The sequence below is a fragment of the Lepidochelys olivacea genome, assembly GCF_965140295.1.
Source record: "Lepidochelys olivacea isolate rLepOli2 genome assembly, chromosome: 11".
Taxonomy (NCBI): Eukaryota; Metazoa; Chordata; order Testudines; family Cheloniidae; genus Lepidochelys; species Lepidochelys olivacea.
The window spans coordinates 41,224,981-41,240,457 of record NC_140421.1 but is presented as its reverse complement, the minus strand read 5'-3'; the positions used below and the strand labels follow the sequence as shown (position 1 = coordinate 41,240,457).

Below are 15,477 nucleotides of genomic sequence, written 5' to 3'. Positions count from 1 at the left end.
TGATGAAACCCCCTGCCCCTTGGTTCACTCTACTTTCCTGTAAGCTAACCACCCTCCCCTCCTCCCTTCGATCACCGCTTGCAGAGGCAATAAAGTCATTGTTGCTTCACATTCATGCATTCCTTATTCATTCGTCACACAAATAGGGGGATGACTACCAAGGTAGCCCAGGAGGGGTGGTGGAGGAGGGAAGGAAAATGCCACACAGCACTTTAAAAGTTTACAACTTTAAAATTTATTGAATGCCAGCCTTCTTTTTTTTGGGCAATCCTCTGTGGCTGAGTGGCTGGTTGGCCGGTGGCCCCCCCACCGCATTCTTGGGCGTCTGGATGAGGAGGGTATGGAACTTGGGAAGGAGGGCGGTTGGTTACACAGGGGCTGTAGTAGCAGTCTGTGCTCCAGCTGCCTTTGCTGCAGCTCAGCCATACACTGGAGCATACTGGTTTGGTCCTCCAGCAGCCTCAGCATTGAATCCTGCCTCCTCTCATCACGCTGCCACCACCTTTCAGCTTCAGCCCTCTCTTCAGCCTACCACCTCTCCTCCCAGTCATTTTGTGCTTTCCTGCACTCTGACATTATTTGCCTCCACACATTCGTCTGTGCTCTGTCAGTGTGGGAGGACAGCATGAGCTCAGAGAACATTTCATCTCGAGTGCGTTTTTTTTTCTTTCTAAGCTTCACTAGCCTCTGGGAAGGAGAAGATCCTGTGACCATTGAAACACATGCAGCTGGTGGAGAAAAAAAAAAGGGACAGCGGTATTTTAAAAGACACATTTTACAAAACAGTTGCTACACTCTTTCAGGGTAAACCTTGCTGTTAACATTACATACATAGCACATGTGCTTTCATTACAAGGTTGCATTTTTCCTCCCTACACCGCGTGGCTACCCCCTCAACCCTCCCCCCTCCCTGTGGCTAACAGCAGGGAACATTTCTGTTTAGCCACAGGCAAACAGCCCAGCAGGAACGGGCACCTCTGAGTGAATGTTCCCTGAAGAAAAGCACCCTATTTCAACCAAGTGACCATGAATGATATCTCACTCTCCTGAGGATAACACAGAGAGATAAAGAACGGATGTTGTTCGAACGCCAGCAAACATACACTGCAATGCTTTGTTGTACAATGATTCCCGAGTATGTGTTACTGGCCTGGAGTGGTAAAGCGTCCTACCATGAAGGACACAATAAGGCTGCCCTCCCCAGAAACCTTTTGCAAAGGCTTTGGGAGTACATCCAGGAGAGCCGCGAATGCCAGGGCAAAGTAATCCTTTCACATGCTTGCTTTTAAACCATGTATAGTATTTTAAAAGGTACACTCACCGGAGGTCCCTTCTCCGCCTGCTGGATCCAGGAGGCAGCCTTGGGTGGGTTCGGGGGGTACTGGCTCCAGGTCCAGGGTGAGAAACAGTCCCTGGCTGTCAGGAAAACCGGTTTCTCCACTTGCTTGCTGTGAGCTATCTACAACCTCATCATCATCTTCGTCCCCAAAACCTGCTTCCGTATTGCCTCCATCTCCATTGAATGAGTCAAACAACACGGCTGGGGTAGTGGTGGCTGAACCCGCTAAAATGGCATGCAGCTCATCATAGAAGCGGCATGTTTGGGGCTCTGACCCGGAGCGGCCGTTCGCCTCTCTGGTTTTCTGGTAGGCTTGCCTCAGCTCCTTCAGTTTCAGGCGGCACTGCTTCGGGTCCCTGTTATGGCCTCTGTCCTTCATGCCCTGGGAGATTTTGACAAAGGTTTTGGCATTTTGAAAACTGGAACAGAGTTCTGATAGCACGGATTCCTCTCCCCATACAGCGATCAGATCCCGTACCTTCCGTTCGGTCCATGCTGGAGCTCTTTTGCGATTCTGGAACTCCATCATGGTCACCTCTGCTGATGAGCTCTGCATGGTCACCTACAGCTTGCCACGCTGGCCAAACAGGAAATGAGATTCAAAAGTTCGCGGTTCTTTTCCTGTCTACCTGGCCAGTGCATCTGAGTTCAGAGTGCTGTCCAGAGTGGTCACAATGGAGCACTCTGGGATAGCTCCCGGAGGCCAATACCGTCGAATTGTGTCCACAGTACCCCAAATTCGAGCCGGCAAGGCCAATTTAAGCGCTAATCCACTTGTCAGGGGTGGAGTAAGGAAATGGATTTTAAGAGCCCTTTAAGTCGAAATAAAGGGCTTCATCGTGTGGACGGGTGCAGGTTTACATCGATTTAATGCTGCTAAATTCGACCTAAAGTCCTAGTGTAGACTAGGGCTAACAGTAGTAGCAGTCCCTCAGAGATTGCAGCTCCTCCTACACTGTAATCCTCATATAGATAGCCTGCAGGGAAGAGTAAAAGGGTGCTTTAAACTCATTTACTTCCATGTGCAGTCTTAGATATGTACAGCAAGCCATGATTTTGCCCAGAGAGTGAAGAAAGCATATTTAACTCTGAGGAAATCAGCAACAGGTGTACACTTACCAGCCATGTATATTGCAATATTATTCCAAACACAAAATGGCCCGTTTTTGTTTTTTATGCTCTCAGTTAACTGTGTGCATAAGGTGGCTAGAAGAATTTTCCAATTAAACCTCCCACTCCATTCCTTCCACTCTGTCTCACTCCATTCCTTCCATTCTCCTCTGAATAGGCTTGATCCAACTCTATTAAGTTATTGAAGTCAATGGGGCCTACCTGAGTGATAATTATACAATATTTGGATTCTGATATTTACTTTTTCTGATTTTTGGTGTTTATAATTTTGTCAGCCTTTCATATTCAAAGATCGTGAGATTTAAAAAAAATCATTTTCTTTGCTTTTCTGATTCATTGTTCAACATTTTCCCTGCTGCAACCAGGATGGCTGGATTTTTTTTTTTAAATGAAAGTTAAGATTGTCACATAACTTTGGGAGCTGGGACTTTCAGAAAACCCCCAAACATCTCCAGAACTGACAGAACTGTGTTTATTTTTAGGCAGACTAACTCTTTTTAGGTAAAACATCATTCTTTGTGTTTAAAAAATGATTTTTCTTGGCTCCATGCCTGCAATCCTGCAAGAAGACACCTGTGTCTGTAGGGAGCAGCTTGCAGGGTTGGGGCTCCGTCCTGTTGTATCCCCCCCAAAAAAAAAACGTTTAGGGTCCCAACCATCCCTTCCAACTCCGTAAAACAGCCGTAGTGCAGAAGTACCAAGATACTTTTTTGCGAGGGGGCCCGGAAACTTTATTTTCAAAGTTAAGCGTTTTGAAATGGCTTTTGCTTCAGTTCAGAAATCATGGGGCAAATCCGAGACGCGCTGATCACCTGGCCCGCTGGGTTCAATGGGAGCTTGAGGCTCATCAACACCTCTCAGAAGCGGGCCTATTGGCTTCGGTGGAAATGGGAGCTGCTGGCTCCCAGGAGCGGGCCCTATATCGGCTACTTTGGGAGGGGAAACCATAGATCGGAGAGAATAATCCATAGGGCTGAAGGCTCGTCTCAGCCGCCGGGAGCAGAGGGAACCGAGACGCACGAGCGCTCCGCTACCCTTCCCCAGATGGTATCATCCCCACCGAGCCCTTATCCCAGCGTGGTATATCCCAGCGGAGGAGGAGCTTCTCTCGCCACCCCCCCAGTGTGGAGCGGAATAGGCTCGTGCTCGTCGCGCCAGCCTTTGTGTGAGAGCGCGCGGGCGCCACACACCGGGGCGCCGGGCAGGCCGAGTCGGACGGGTGTGATGCGGCCGGTGAGTGGGGCGGGCGGTACTTTGGAGGTGGGGAAAGGAGTTCGGGCTGCGGCTGCCTGGGGGTGGGTAACGACGGCGCTGGGCGGCCGGGAGAGCTGAGGGGAGGGAGCCGGGTAGCCCCCCCCCCGCCGCCGCCGCCAGCGGGGCTGGAAAGTTTGGGGTGAGGCGCTGGGAAGCAGGGGTCGGCTCTGTGGTGAGCCCGGCTCCCACCCCACGAGTCCCGGCGGCTCCTCGGGCTCCCAGCCCGGTAGGAGGCGGCTCCTCCTCGGGGGACTCGCTCTCCTGGGACGCTCCAACTCGGGGCCGAAACTTGTGGTTTTTCCCTTCCGGGCAGCCGGGGCCGGCTGCGCCGCAGGGCGCCGCGGGAGCGAGTCCGGGAGCGCTGCGCCCCTGGGACACCCCGCCGCGGGGCCGGCGCACGGGAGGGGCCAGGCTGGCCGCAGCTGCTCAGAGTGGAGCGGGGTGGGTTAGCCAGCGTGTCCCCCGGCAGTCGGGGTGGGGGGGGACAAGCGCCGGGGCGGGTTGGCTTTGGCCGCCCCGTAGGACATGGTGTGGCCCGTGGGAGGCGAGTCCGTGCCGTGCCGGCTATGGAGGGCGGGGGCGTGGGCCGTGGCACCCCCGGAGGGCATGGAGTGAGAGTGACACTGAGTGTAAGTCTGGCCCTGCGCTTCAGGTTGTTCATGGGCAGGGCAAGCAGTTAGAGAACTTGATCTACTCTTTCCTTGCCGGGAAAGGGGACACAGTGGGCTTATTTCTTGCCCTTCCTCAGCGTGGGAAATTCCATTTGAAGCCCTGGGGAACTGGTGAGGTCCCAAGTAAATTAAATTATTCTTTCTCTCTCTGCAGATGGCTTTCTGGATACCATGATCAGCAGTGGATTTAATATTTTATATATCCAGATATGTCTTGATCTCTCTCCCGTAACTCTTTTCAATGTGAGCATGGAAGAATAACCCAGTTAGAGGCTGCTTTTCAAGTCTCATCCTCTCCAAGTCACAACAGGAACATATCTAGGCAGTGTGGGGGTGGCAGAGGCTGTTGCTGCCCTGGATTTTTCCTCCACATTCTTTGCCCAGAGTGAGGGTCTCTGTTTCTGACCATGATGAAAACTGAAGGCAAAGGGGAAAGGACTCTGAGAAGCGCTTCTCCACACAGAAATACTTATAAATCTGATTTCCATGCCATCAAGTGCTCCTTCGATGGGGTAAACATCCCTGAAAATGCTTCCAACAAAGTGGGCCCCCAACAGAAGCTGAACACAACCTCCAGTGGAGGGGGAAATGACCCACTTAGCCGCGGCAGAGCTGCCACCTACGGCAACAGAGTACACAAGATCAAAAACATGTTCCTGCAGATGGGGGGCTCCTCTGCCACACCACTGTGTGAAAGTAGCTCCCCCACTGAGGCCAAGATCATCAGCAGGGCAGTACCAACCGATCTTGTTACTTCTCCCAGCAGCCCATCTTTCCACGGTGTCCAAAAAAATAACCTCCTTAATACCAGCCCCTGCTGCAGCCCTCTGGACCCACTGCCTGTGTCTTCCACGGGTGACAAAATCATCCGCAGCAAAGATGAGGGAGATCTCGACAAAGCTGCCCTGGCAGAAAAGTTTTCTGAGACCAGGAAACTTTTTGAGAGGAACATAAAGCAGCGGAGCTCGGTGGACAGATATTCTCCCAGCAAATGTGAAAGAAGTGAAGATAAGACGAGATGTGGTTCAGCCTCTCCTGACTGCAGCAGTGTGGTGGATCATTTTAATTTCAATTTCAATATAGATGTGATCCCTCATCTAGCCCTGGAAAGAGCTGAAAGTCAAGGCAATGATGAGCACAGGCAGCAGCATCTCAGTTGTGGCCCAAGATCCTCCTCCTTGAATGCAGGACCAATTTCTAGGAGGCTGGAAAGTTTTCTTGGTGACAGTGACACTGAAGAATCCAAAGAAATTTACAAAAGTGAGAGTGCCCCAAGTCAAGGGTATGTGCTCCCCTATAGCTGTGAGTCACCTGCTGCGATTCAAGGATGCCCATGCCCCAAAGAGCCCGTTTGTCTCAGTAGTAGCAGCAGGGATGAGCTGAGCAAGTCACCTGAAGAAGTGCATACAAGGGAGCAAGTGGCTCCTGGGAGGGGCCATCCTGATGTGAACAACACATCTGATAAGGAGGCAAAGAGGTTAGCGGACAGTGCCCCCCAACAGGTCTCCCAGGTAGAGATGGTTCAGGCTGAACTGGTTGCGGTGCAAAAAGAAACCTCAGGGAATAAAGAAGATACCTTGAGGAAAGATAGTGTCTTTCATGGGAAACAACCACTCAGGCACCAAACTGGGGAAGAGAACAATCATTCATTTGGAGGACTGGAAGAGGTTACGGTATGCAGTGAGCCCAGTCAGAAAGAAATAAGAGAGGGGGTGTCTCTGAAGGAAGTTCTTATCACACAGGTTCTGGACAATCTAGAACAGGAGGGAGACATTGAAGAGGAGGAGCATATGGTGGAAAATCAGAGAGAGAAGTTCATTGCATTTTCTGTCAGTGCTTTTGGAATAGAGAATGCAGGTTTTGATGATGACAGGGATACAGAGTCTGAAAACCAGGGCCCTGAAGGTAAAGAAACATTGGAGGGGGAAGAGGACTATACCTATGACAATGATTATGAGGAGTTTCCTGGGCTATCTGAAGAGGAAGATCCTGAGCCAGACAGAAGAGTCAAGTTTTCAACAGCCCCTATCAAGGTAAAGTATGTCATAATGATGTTTTGCTTTGTTTCTAAACATGTTCTTAGCCATACAGGAAGTGCATTTTGATTATGTGCCTTTCAGAACTTTAAAAATGGTGTTTATATTTCTCATTGTATTAGATTAAATTGCAAAATAAAGCAATATTGAATAGAGTTGTAAACAAGAATTACCACTTCTAACAGGTTTCAGAGTAGCAGCCGTGTTAGTCTGTATTCGCAGAAAGAAAAGGAGTACTTGTGGCACCTTGGAAACGAACAAATTTATTTGAGCATAAGCTTTCGTGAGCTATGCTGTAGCTCACGAAAGCTTATGCTCACCTCTAACAGTTCATTACAAAATTCTTGAGGATTTCAACCCCCTCTCCACCTGAGTTATTACAGCTGTACTTTAAATGCAAGAGGTGTGGGTGATTATTCAGCATACTTTTCTCTATTAGATGATATTATTCAGGGGATAAGGATTTCATCTATGTTATAGTCACGATTTTTACCTTGTTAGGGCTTGCTTTCCCTCCTTTTGAACTGTGGGACCTAAAAAGGGTCTAGTCTATGGGGTCCTCCATGATAGGAATTACAGCATAGTTTCCCAACGTGGCTAAGACATGGGTGTATGCTATCAACCTGTTGGATAAAACTGTTCTAATCATGTTGCCAAACCTATTCTGCTGCAGTAGATTGCAGGACAGTAGCATGGTTCAGGTACAGAGTTAGTACTTGGCTTGATCCTAGTTAAACTCTGGGACCGATCTGTGTTGTCTGTGAAGGAAAAATGATTTTTGTTTTTTACACTTGTCATTTGTGTTAAGTTGTATTTGGATGGAAATTAGAATTCAATTAAAATGCACAAAAAGAGCATTTTAAAATTATGCATTAGTTAAACAAAACTACCTTAAATGTGTTGGATATATAAAAAAATACGTTTATCAAAACCTGTTTTGCATTTAAACATTAATTATTAAACAGAGGGAGTATTATCTGAAGTTAGTGCATTGAACTGATTGTTTCTCATACACTCTGTGACTAAGGCCAGAAGGGACCACGAGATCATCTAGTCCGACGACCTGTGTATCACCCAGCACCCACACCCTAAGCTCAACAGCCAAAATTAGATCAAGGTTTTACAACTCACAGGAGACTAGTCTATTATGTGCCACAGGCAGAGAATAGGAGGGGCTGAGGTGCACCAGTGCCTGAGACCATCGCAGTGGCAGGGGAGTGATGCAGTGTGATCACCCAGAAAATCCTGGCAAGTGATGCACACCCATATGCTGCAGAGGAGGGCAAAAGATCAAAATGTCACTGCCAATCTAGCCTGGAGAAAAATTTCTTCCCGACCCCACATATGGTGATCAGTTAGACCTTGAGCATGTGAGCAAGAACCAGCCAGCCAAGTACCTGAGAGAGAGAGAACATTTGGTGCCACCTGTGAGCCCTGGCCGTCTCCCTCCAATATCTTATTTTTAGCTGTGGCCATCCCTATGTCATGTCTGCTGCTCTTCCCCTCTTTTAGCTATCTGGTGGTTGCAAGGAGAATAGCTTTACTGTTCCCCCCTCCCCCCGTCCAAAGCCTCAGTCTTATTCCATAGCCTCTGGCTTGTAGATATCTGATAAATTTGAAGCATTCCAAAATGCATACTCTGGATGTTTTGAAGGGAGACACATTCTCTCTCTGTTCTACAATCTCATCCCATTGCTTTGTGGTTGTGGGGAGAGGAGTGATGGGGAGGGTGTAGTCTTTGCTGCTTTACTGCTTCCCAGCCTCTTTTTTTGGGGAGGGGAAATAGCTTGAGTGCCTGGCTGTACTGTTGTTCAGAGTTTCTCAAACAACAGTAGCATGAAACTGATCTTACTCTTATCACTTTTCACTGTGCTGTTCAGTTCCCTGCGCTCAACGCTGAAACTAACAAAATTCTGAGCAGCAGAAGAGGCACTGTAGCTGTGTGAGGACTTAGGAAGCCAACATTGCATTAGTTTACGCTGAATTTAAGCTTGGAGGATTATCTTCTCAGCCAGGAGGGTTAGAGGTGTTTTTAAATAAAAGCATAGATTCTGCAGATGCTGTCAGGTAGTAGGAATCTTTCCCCTAGGTGAGTGGATTTTTCAAGCCCTGCTGCTTTTTGATGTCTGTGGAGATACACGGTATTGAGTGAGTGACTTGACTTTCCTCTGACATCGCAGAAGGTGGGTAGTATTGAGCGATTGCTCATCTGCTTTTCGGATGATGTTGAATACCACCTGTTTGTTCTATTATCTCTCCTGTTCAGAGTATTTGTGAAGTTATTAAGGAAGATCATGAGATGGTTTGAGTTGCAATGCCAGTATAATGATGACACTTAGTTCTACATCGCCTTATTGCACCTGCATGGAATAACATGTTTGGTTTTTTTCCTATTTTTGATCAAGTTGGGATATGAATAAGAGCTACTCAACCTGGACAGTAGAGAGGTGGAAACAGATTCTGGTGATGGAAGTGGTAGTAGTAAAGGGCAGCCCTTATAGGACTCTTTGGAAGCAGTGTCTGTATGTCTTTTCAGGGGTTCACGGTTCTGAGTCCTGCTGCAATCCTGGAGAGACTGAGGATTCCAAAAGATAACAGCAGTAGCTAAGAGTATTCTTTCATCTTTGTTTGACAAGGAGGATGTGGTATTTTCTGAGGGATAACTTGAGTGAGTTTGAGTTTCTTGTGTGGCCTTTGGTTTTTTTCCTCTTGGTGTTCTGAGTTAGTCAGTTTATATAATTTTATTTTTACAACTAAACTACAGTTCTTATGTGATGAGTGCATTTTTAAACTTAAAAGATGTATAAAATCTAATTGTTGCAGAATTCATAGGTGGTATACTCATTTTTTTTGGTATCATTGATTTAGAAAATTATTAATAATCAAAGTTCTTAATGTTTATATCTAGAAACAGACTAAAAGTGAGCAAAATTCAGGATTGAGTATTCAAAGTTATGAATACTAACCTAAGTTAACTTAGTCTTTTCTTAAAAATATTTAGGTTAACTGTCTTGAACTATATGAATAGCTGTGAATTAATACAGAATATATTTTATCACCTAACCTGTGTTACATTGAAGACATCTAAATTATTTTGCAGCATGGGATTCATTTTTCTGAATGTGATAAACTGCAATTAAAATGTATGTTTGTTTACATAAGGCTTTCTTTTATTTTAGAAGTTTCCATACCTACTTTTTAAAATCCTGTTTTGGTCCTAACCATATCGGAGGACCTTCTCTTCCAGTGGGATCTTAACTTAACAGGATGGAAAAAAATACTTTAGTCTGACACTTGCTGTGTCAACACTTCAGCATTTGTTGTTTGAAGCCTGAGAGGTTTCATTTTTTGGCAGTGGAATGTCCATTCTTCTCACAAATGCTTTGACTTCTGTCCTCTTTGTACCTCCTCATATGATCCTTTTGGACAACCTTAGACTTGATCCGACTTCTGTCCTCTTTGTACCTCCTCATATGATCCTTTTGGACAACCTTAGACTTGATCCTGGATTTTGGTAAAGCCACTAAAGCAGTGTGCCAGGGAGGAGGGCTGGAGTTGCTGGTTGAAGGGGCTGACCTGAGGAAGCTTACCTGCAGTGAGTCTCTCTGCTTTGCTTCCTACTAGCACAAACCGTATTTCCCAGTCATCCTCCTTGGTATGAGCAGTCTCTTCCTGCTGCTTTCTCTTCCTCAGCCCTGGAAGCAGCAGTGGATGATAGTATGTGCTTTCATCAGATGCTTGGGACTTTTGGCACAAAGCTGAACCCAGAGTCAATGCTACAGTGGCTGCTGACAGTAGGTGGGATGAGAGCTTGCTGCCTTGTCCGGGAAAAGGTGTACATCCATTGAAACAGCCATAGAGGAGCATAACATAGTGGGGCAAAAGCCAATTTTAAGTAGAAGTGTCAAGAATTGGGTTGGCGTGGGATCTGGGTTTTGTACTTAGGAGGTGGCACTGATCTGATCAGTCCTAAAAGTGCCTTTTCCTCAATGTTTCAGTGTGGTAACTTAGAGTGTGTCCACACATACAGCACTGCAGCGGCACAGCTGCATTGATTCAGCTGCGGTGCATCTGGTGAAGGCGCTCTATGCTGATGGGAGAGAGCTCTCCTGTGGGCATAAGAAAACCAACTCTTCAAGCGGCAGAAGCTATGTCAGCGGGAGACGCTGTCCCACTGACATAGCACTGTCTAGAATGACATAAGTTGGGCTAACTTATGTTTCTTATAAAAACAACAAGGAGTCCGGTGGCACCTTAAAGACTAACAGACTTATTTGGGCATAAGCTTTTGTGGATTAAAAAAAACTTCTTCAGATGCATCATGATGCATCATTGTGTTGCTTATGTGGTTTATTCACACCTGTGAGCGACACAAATTCTGCCAACATAAACTGTAGTGTAGACATAACCTAAGGATTAATGTGCTTATTCAAAGGTTTAACTACATTAAAAAGGTAACTTAAGTGTAAATTATGAAAGTAGCCATGTGGGAAAGGAAACTTATTTTTTTTAGTGTGGGGAGGAAATTAAGTATTTACCTGGATTATGCTGCTGCTTTAATGAGGTGGGACTAAAAAAAGAAGTAGCTGTATGTCATAAGGAACAAACTTTGATGGTATACTTGTAAAACTAGGTATTATGGTGGATTAATTAATATTTCAAGACCCCTTGGACAAGTGTAAAAATTTTCTTCAGAGTAGGGAAGACAAGACAATAAGAAGCTAAAGGTGATGTTGAGACTCCATGTAATCTGTAACTAATTTCATTTAGCTGAAAATCCTTGTAAGAATTTTTGTTTCTTTACAATATTGCTGAGCAGTAAGGTTTTTATGATTGTTGTCACAGGGGCTAACACTGTAGACAGCTTGGCTTCATTCATGCTGGGGAAAATAGGAGGCTGTGGCAGTATCTGCCTAGGTCAGCCTGTGGCCTCAGTCACATTAAGAATGATGGCAGATGGTGGCCATTTTGGGAAGGTCATCTTAACTAAGGGTAGCCCGTGGCTTCCACCGTGGTTTTTGTCTGTTTCCCTTTATGATTTTTTTCAATCCACTTGAGTTTGTTGTAGATTGTGGAATCTCTTGTGCAACACTTATGGTTCTGTTGGGTGGATTTGAAATAACTTAACTTCAAGGGTAAACATTCCAACCACTGACAATTATAGAGAAATATGGCAATTTTCCATCTTTGTTTCCTTAAAAAATGCATATATGGAAGCTTTGGGTTCACTAACCATCTTGACATTCATAAACAATTATTGTTAGGGGGCTCTGCTACTGTATTTCAATTGATGATATTTGGGTTTAGAAGGCATCCAAAATATAGGATTGCAGTTCTCAAGCTTAAGAACTAGAAGGATTTCTTCTGCATCTGTGTATATGTCCTATGACCAAATTGTCATCTTAAAGCAGGGTTATATGATGAAAAGCCATTCTGTTCTTAAAACAAAGCAAAACAAAAAAAAGCATGTTGAGTCCATTCTAACTGCAGCCCTACAAAACACAACCAGGGTTCTGATCATAACTGCATTTTAATAATGTCTTGAACATTATGAAATTGTAAATATTCTGAATTTGGCTGTATAAAGCCATTAATGCTTTTCAGTTGCATAGAAGTGGAGACTGAAGGTTGGAGTTTCCCCTGAGGTTTGTGTACACTAGATAAAAACAGACATGTTTATACTTCATGTACATGCTTCTTGTTAATGTTTGTGCTCTTGAAAAACTGATCAGTAAGTTGCTTAGCTATTATGGCTGCTGTTCTAGAGAATTAGTGTCTAATCTGTGGCACATAAGCCACTTTTGACTCTTCAGGGCAACTGTTAGTCCTCGGGGAATTCTACGCCACTGCGCAATGCAGAATTTGCACAGAAATTAATATTATGTGCAGCATTTCCTTCCCTTTCCTCTCCCACCTCCCCAAATGGGCCTCAGAGCCACTGGCTGTCACCAGGGGGCACTGGACCCACAGAGCTTAGCTCTCAAGTAGAAGAGACTGTGGGTGGCAGGGGGGAAGGGAGCTGGAGGGTTCCCAGCAGTTGTAGTTCCCAGCACACCCTGAAGGAAGGAGCAAGTTTACAGGAAAGTCCGGGACCTAGCATCAGGCTGTTTCCCCTTTGTCGATCACTGGCTCTCGTGAAGGTGGCGGGGGAGGGTGCGAGTGTCTGGCCTGGGGAGACCCCACAGCTGGACGGGAGGGGGAAGCGTGTGAGTGTCTGGGCTGGGGGGCGCCCCACGGCTGGGCCCTGGGGAGTAGGGGACATGTGCGAGTGTCTGGGCTGGGGGGTTCCCTGCAGCTGGGCTCTGGGGAAGGGGGTGCGTGCGAGTGTCTGGACTGGAGGGGTGTCATGTGGCTGGGCTCTGGGGAGAAGGGTTGTGGGTGTGTGGGCTATGGGAGATAAGGGGCACATACGAGTGGCTGGGTTGGGGGGGCATGCCCCACGGCTGGGCTCTGGTGGGTAGGGGGCAGAAAAACAGGAACTGGGTTGTCGTAGTGGTTTCCTTAACTCTACTCCTGGAGGAATGTTTTTGTTTCTGTTAGACATAGTTGCTGATAGGTATTTTGAAATAAATTCCCAAAATGATTGAAATGGGCATGATTATAAAGTGTTATTTTGACAAATAAAATTTGCAGATTTTTTAAATTTTTGGCGCAGAATTCCTCCAAGAGTAAGCTGTGGTAAGAAGAAAATCTTATATTTGATTATTAATTGAAAGTTACCTGAGCCACGACCGAATTAAAAAATGGAACCATTTAAACTAGCCATATAATTATGGTACACTGCCTTCCCTGTAATCCCCAAAGTAGCACTGATGGAGCTGGGAGTTCCCTGAGCCTTCCTGCTGCCCATCAGCTCCTGTGCTAGACATCTTCTGAATTGCAGGAAGGGAGGAGCAAGTATCTCTGGTTGCTCCTTTGTTACTTCCCTTCTGGGATGTGGGAGTCCAAGGAAGAACAGGATACTTACTTGGACTGACTGATTCTTCCTGAGCCTCAGGGAGCACTCCACAACAGCTGATAAGAGGGTAGAAAGAGAAGATGAGAATCAGCAACTAGTTCTAGTTCACTACTTCCTCACTCCTCAGGCCAAGCCTGCTACGATTTATTTTTCCTTTTTCTATCCCGCTCTTTTTTACTGCTTCTGGCCAGTCATTTTAGTACCTTTTTCCCTACCTGGATGATCTAGCTAGACGGATCCCAGAATCCACACTGGTGGAAACAAACACATAGGAAAAAAAAGTTTGTCACTATTTTTTTGTCTTTGGACCAATATTGATGTAATCTACTTTTGGACTATCGGCATAGAAGTGGCTAGAACTTGGCAATGCAGTATAGGCTTGTCAGGATTAGATTTAAGTCAGTAGATGTTCGTAAACATTGATTTCAGCTGACGCACTGAAATCAATGAAAAAATCCATCCGTAACCATGAGAACAGCTTCCCCAACACACCTTGCGCCTGCACCGATTGGGTGTCCCTAGTCCTGTGCAGGGAGCTCTCTGCAACCTCTGTCACTGGAGTGAGAGAGCGAGGCCGTAACACCCAATCCTTGCAGGCACAAAGTGTGGAGAAGACTGCGCTCTTGGCAAGCAGAGGAGAGACCCCCAGACCAGGATTTGGAGGAGGAGCCCTCAGCTACAGGGGATGCCACTCTGCTGCTGAATGGCTCCATCCCCAGGCAGGAGCCATTCAGCAGCAGGGTGGCCTCTGCTGCAGCTGGAGGCTTGTTGTCCTCTTGGTGGTCCTGGCTGGAGTTCTCTGCTCTGCCTCACCAAGACTGTAGCCTCCCCCACACCTTGTGCCTGCAAGGATTGTGTGTTACCAGCCCCATAGCCATGCAGGGGGCCTTCTGCAGCTCCGCTGTCGTAGCCTTACTCACTCACCAGCCAGGAGTGTGGTAGCCCTCCCCGGGCAGGAACTGTTTCAGCAGCGGGGTGGCCTCCCTTGCTGCCAGGGACTTATCCTCCTCATAACCTTATACCTTGATTTTTTTTTTTCCAGCATAAAACTATATATTTAAGCATGAACATTTTCATTTATTGTAAATAAAAACCACTGTCAATATAGTATTTATTTCTTCTCCTTTCTGGTCTGCCATCTTAGTCCTGGTTATTCATTAGTGTTTATTATTACTCCTTTATTTTTAACAAACATTCAGCTCCAGTGATTACTAAATATAGTAATGTATGTAACATGGTATTTCCTTTTTCTGGGAGACTGTTTGGATCTCTTGCAACTGCATCTGTTCGTAGCACAAAGTGATTGGCAGATTATGCTCTATTTTTTTTTTATAGTCATCTTATAAAGGCTCTGTAACAGTGTTCCCTAGTTATCCAAGAAGAGAGAAGTATGCCTCAGTGAATTCTGGTGCATATTTGTTTCATGTCCAAGTAAAAAGGTGCTGAAGTATTTGGCTTGACGCTTCTAAATATTATCCCCTCTGAAACCTATCCTATATATGTGATTTGAAAATGAAATCCTGCAACCTCTTTATTATTGCTCAGGTAAGTTGAGTGTGTAGGACAGTGAAATAGTTAGGTTGGCTTTCTTTTTGATACTCATGTTTGAGTCAAAACTGCACTAAAATAAGATCTCTTATCTTTCTAAGGTTTTCAGTACTTACTCAAATGAAGATTATGATAGACGTAATGAAGAGGTTGACCCTGTGGCAGCATCAGCAGAGTATGAACTAGAGAAGAGGGTGGAAAAAATGGAAGTGTTTCCTGTGGAAATTGAAAAAGGTGCAAGTTAAATGTCAAATAATTGCTTGTGAAAATGATTTTTCTTATATAGGCTGAAGCCATTTGAAGGTGTATTTCTATTATGTTTAGGCCTTGATCCTTGAAAGACTTATGCACATGCTTTACTTTACATCAGAATAATTTCACTGAATTCAGTATTTATTGTAAATTGTTGTAGCTCAGTTACAGTCCAGTTGAGGTGTGACAATTTACACTAGCCTGAGGATCTGGCCCATAATGCATAAAGTACGTAAGTCTTCGTAAAATGGGAACCATTAGTAGCTCAAACCCCTAAAACTTCAGAAT

General features: G+C 45.8%; 2 protein-coding genes across 4 annotated transcripts in view; one reads left to right on the top strand and one right to left on the bottom strand.

The window, feature by feature from the left end:
* Nucleotides 1-211: 211 nt before the first annotated feature.
* Nucleotides 212-2,656, bottom strand: LOC311528446 (uncharacterized protein). Its single transcript, XM_084643492.1, has 2 exons — nt 1,322-2,656; nt 212-728 (listed from the first exon to the last, which is right to left on the bottom strand). The coding sequence occupies exons 1-2, from the start codon at nt 1,893-1,895 to the stop codon at nt 529-531; spliced, it is 774 nt and encodes a 257-aa protein (XP_084499618.1). The 5' UTR covers nt 1,896-2,656; the 3' UTR covers nt 212-528.
* Nucleotides 2,657-3,593: 937 nt separating this feature from the next.
* The window catches only part of LOC311528525 (neurabin-1-like), a 90,057-nt gene continuing 78,173 nt past the window's right edge, over nt 3,594-15,477 (top strand). For 2 of the 3 annotated variants that reach the window (XM_084643658.1, XM_084643659.1), the window contains exons 1-3: nt 3,594-3,703; nt 4,550-6,428; nt 15,039-15,171. In XM_084643658.1, coding sequence (XP_084499784.1) covers nt 4,803-6,428; nt 15,039-15,171 — 1,759 coding nt within the window. In that variant the 5' untranslated portion in view covers nt 3,594-3,703; nt 4,550-4,802. Of the gene's footprint in view, nt 3,704-4,549; nt 6,429-15,038; nt 15,172-15,477 lie in introns of those variants that run through there. The other variant, XM_084643660.1, reaches the window with a different exon arrangement.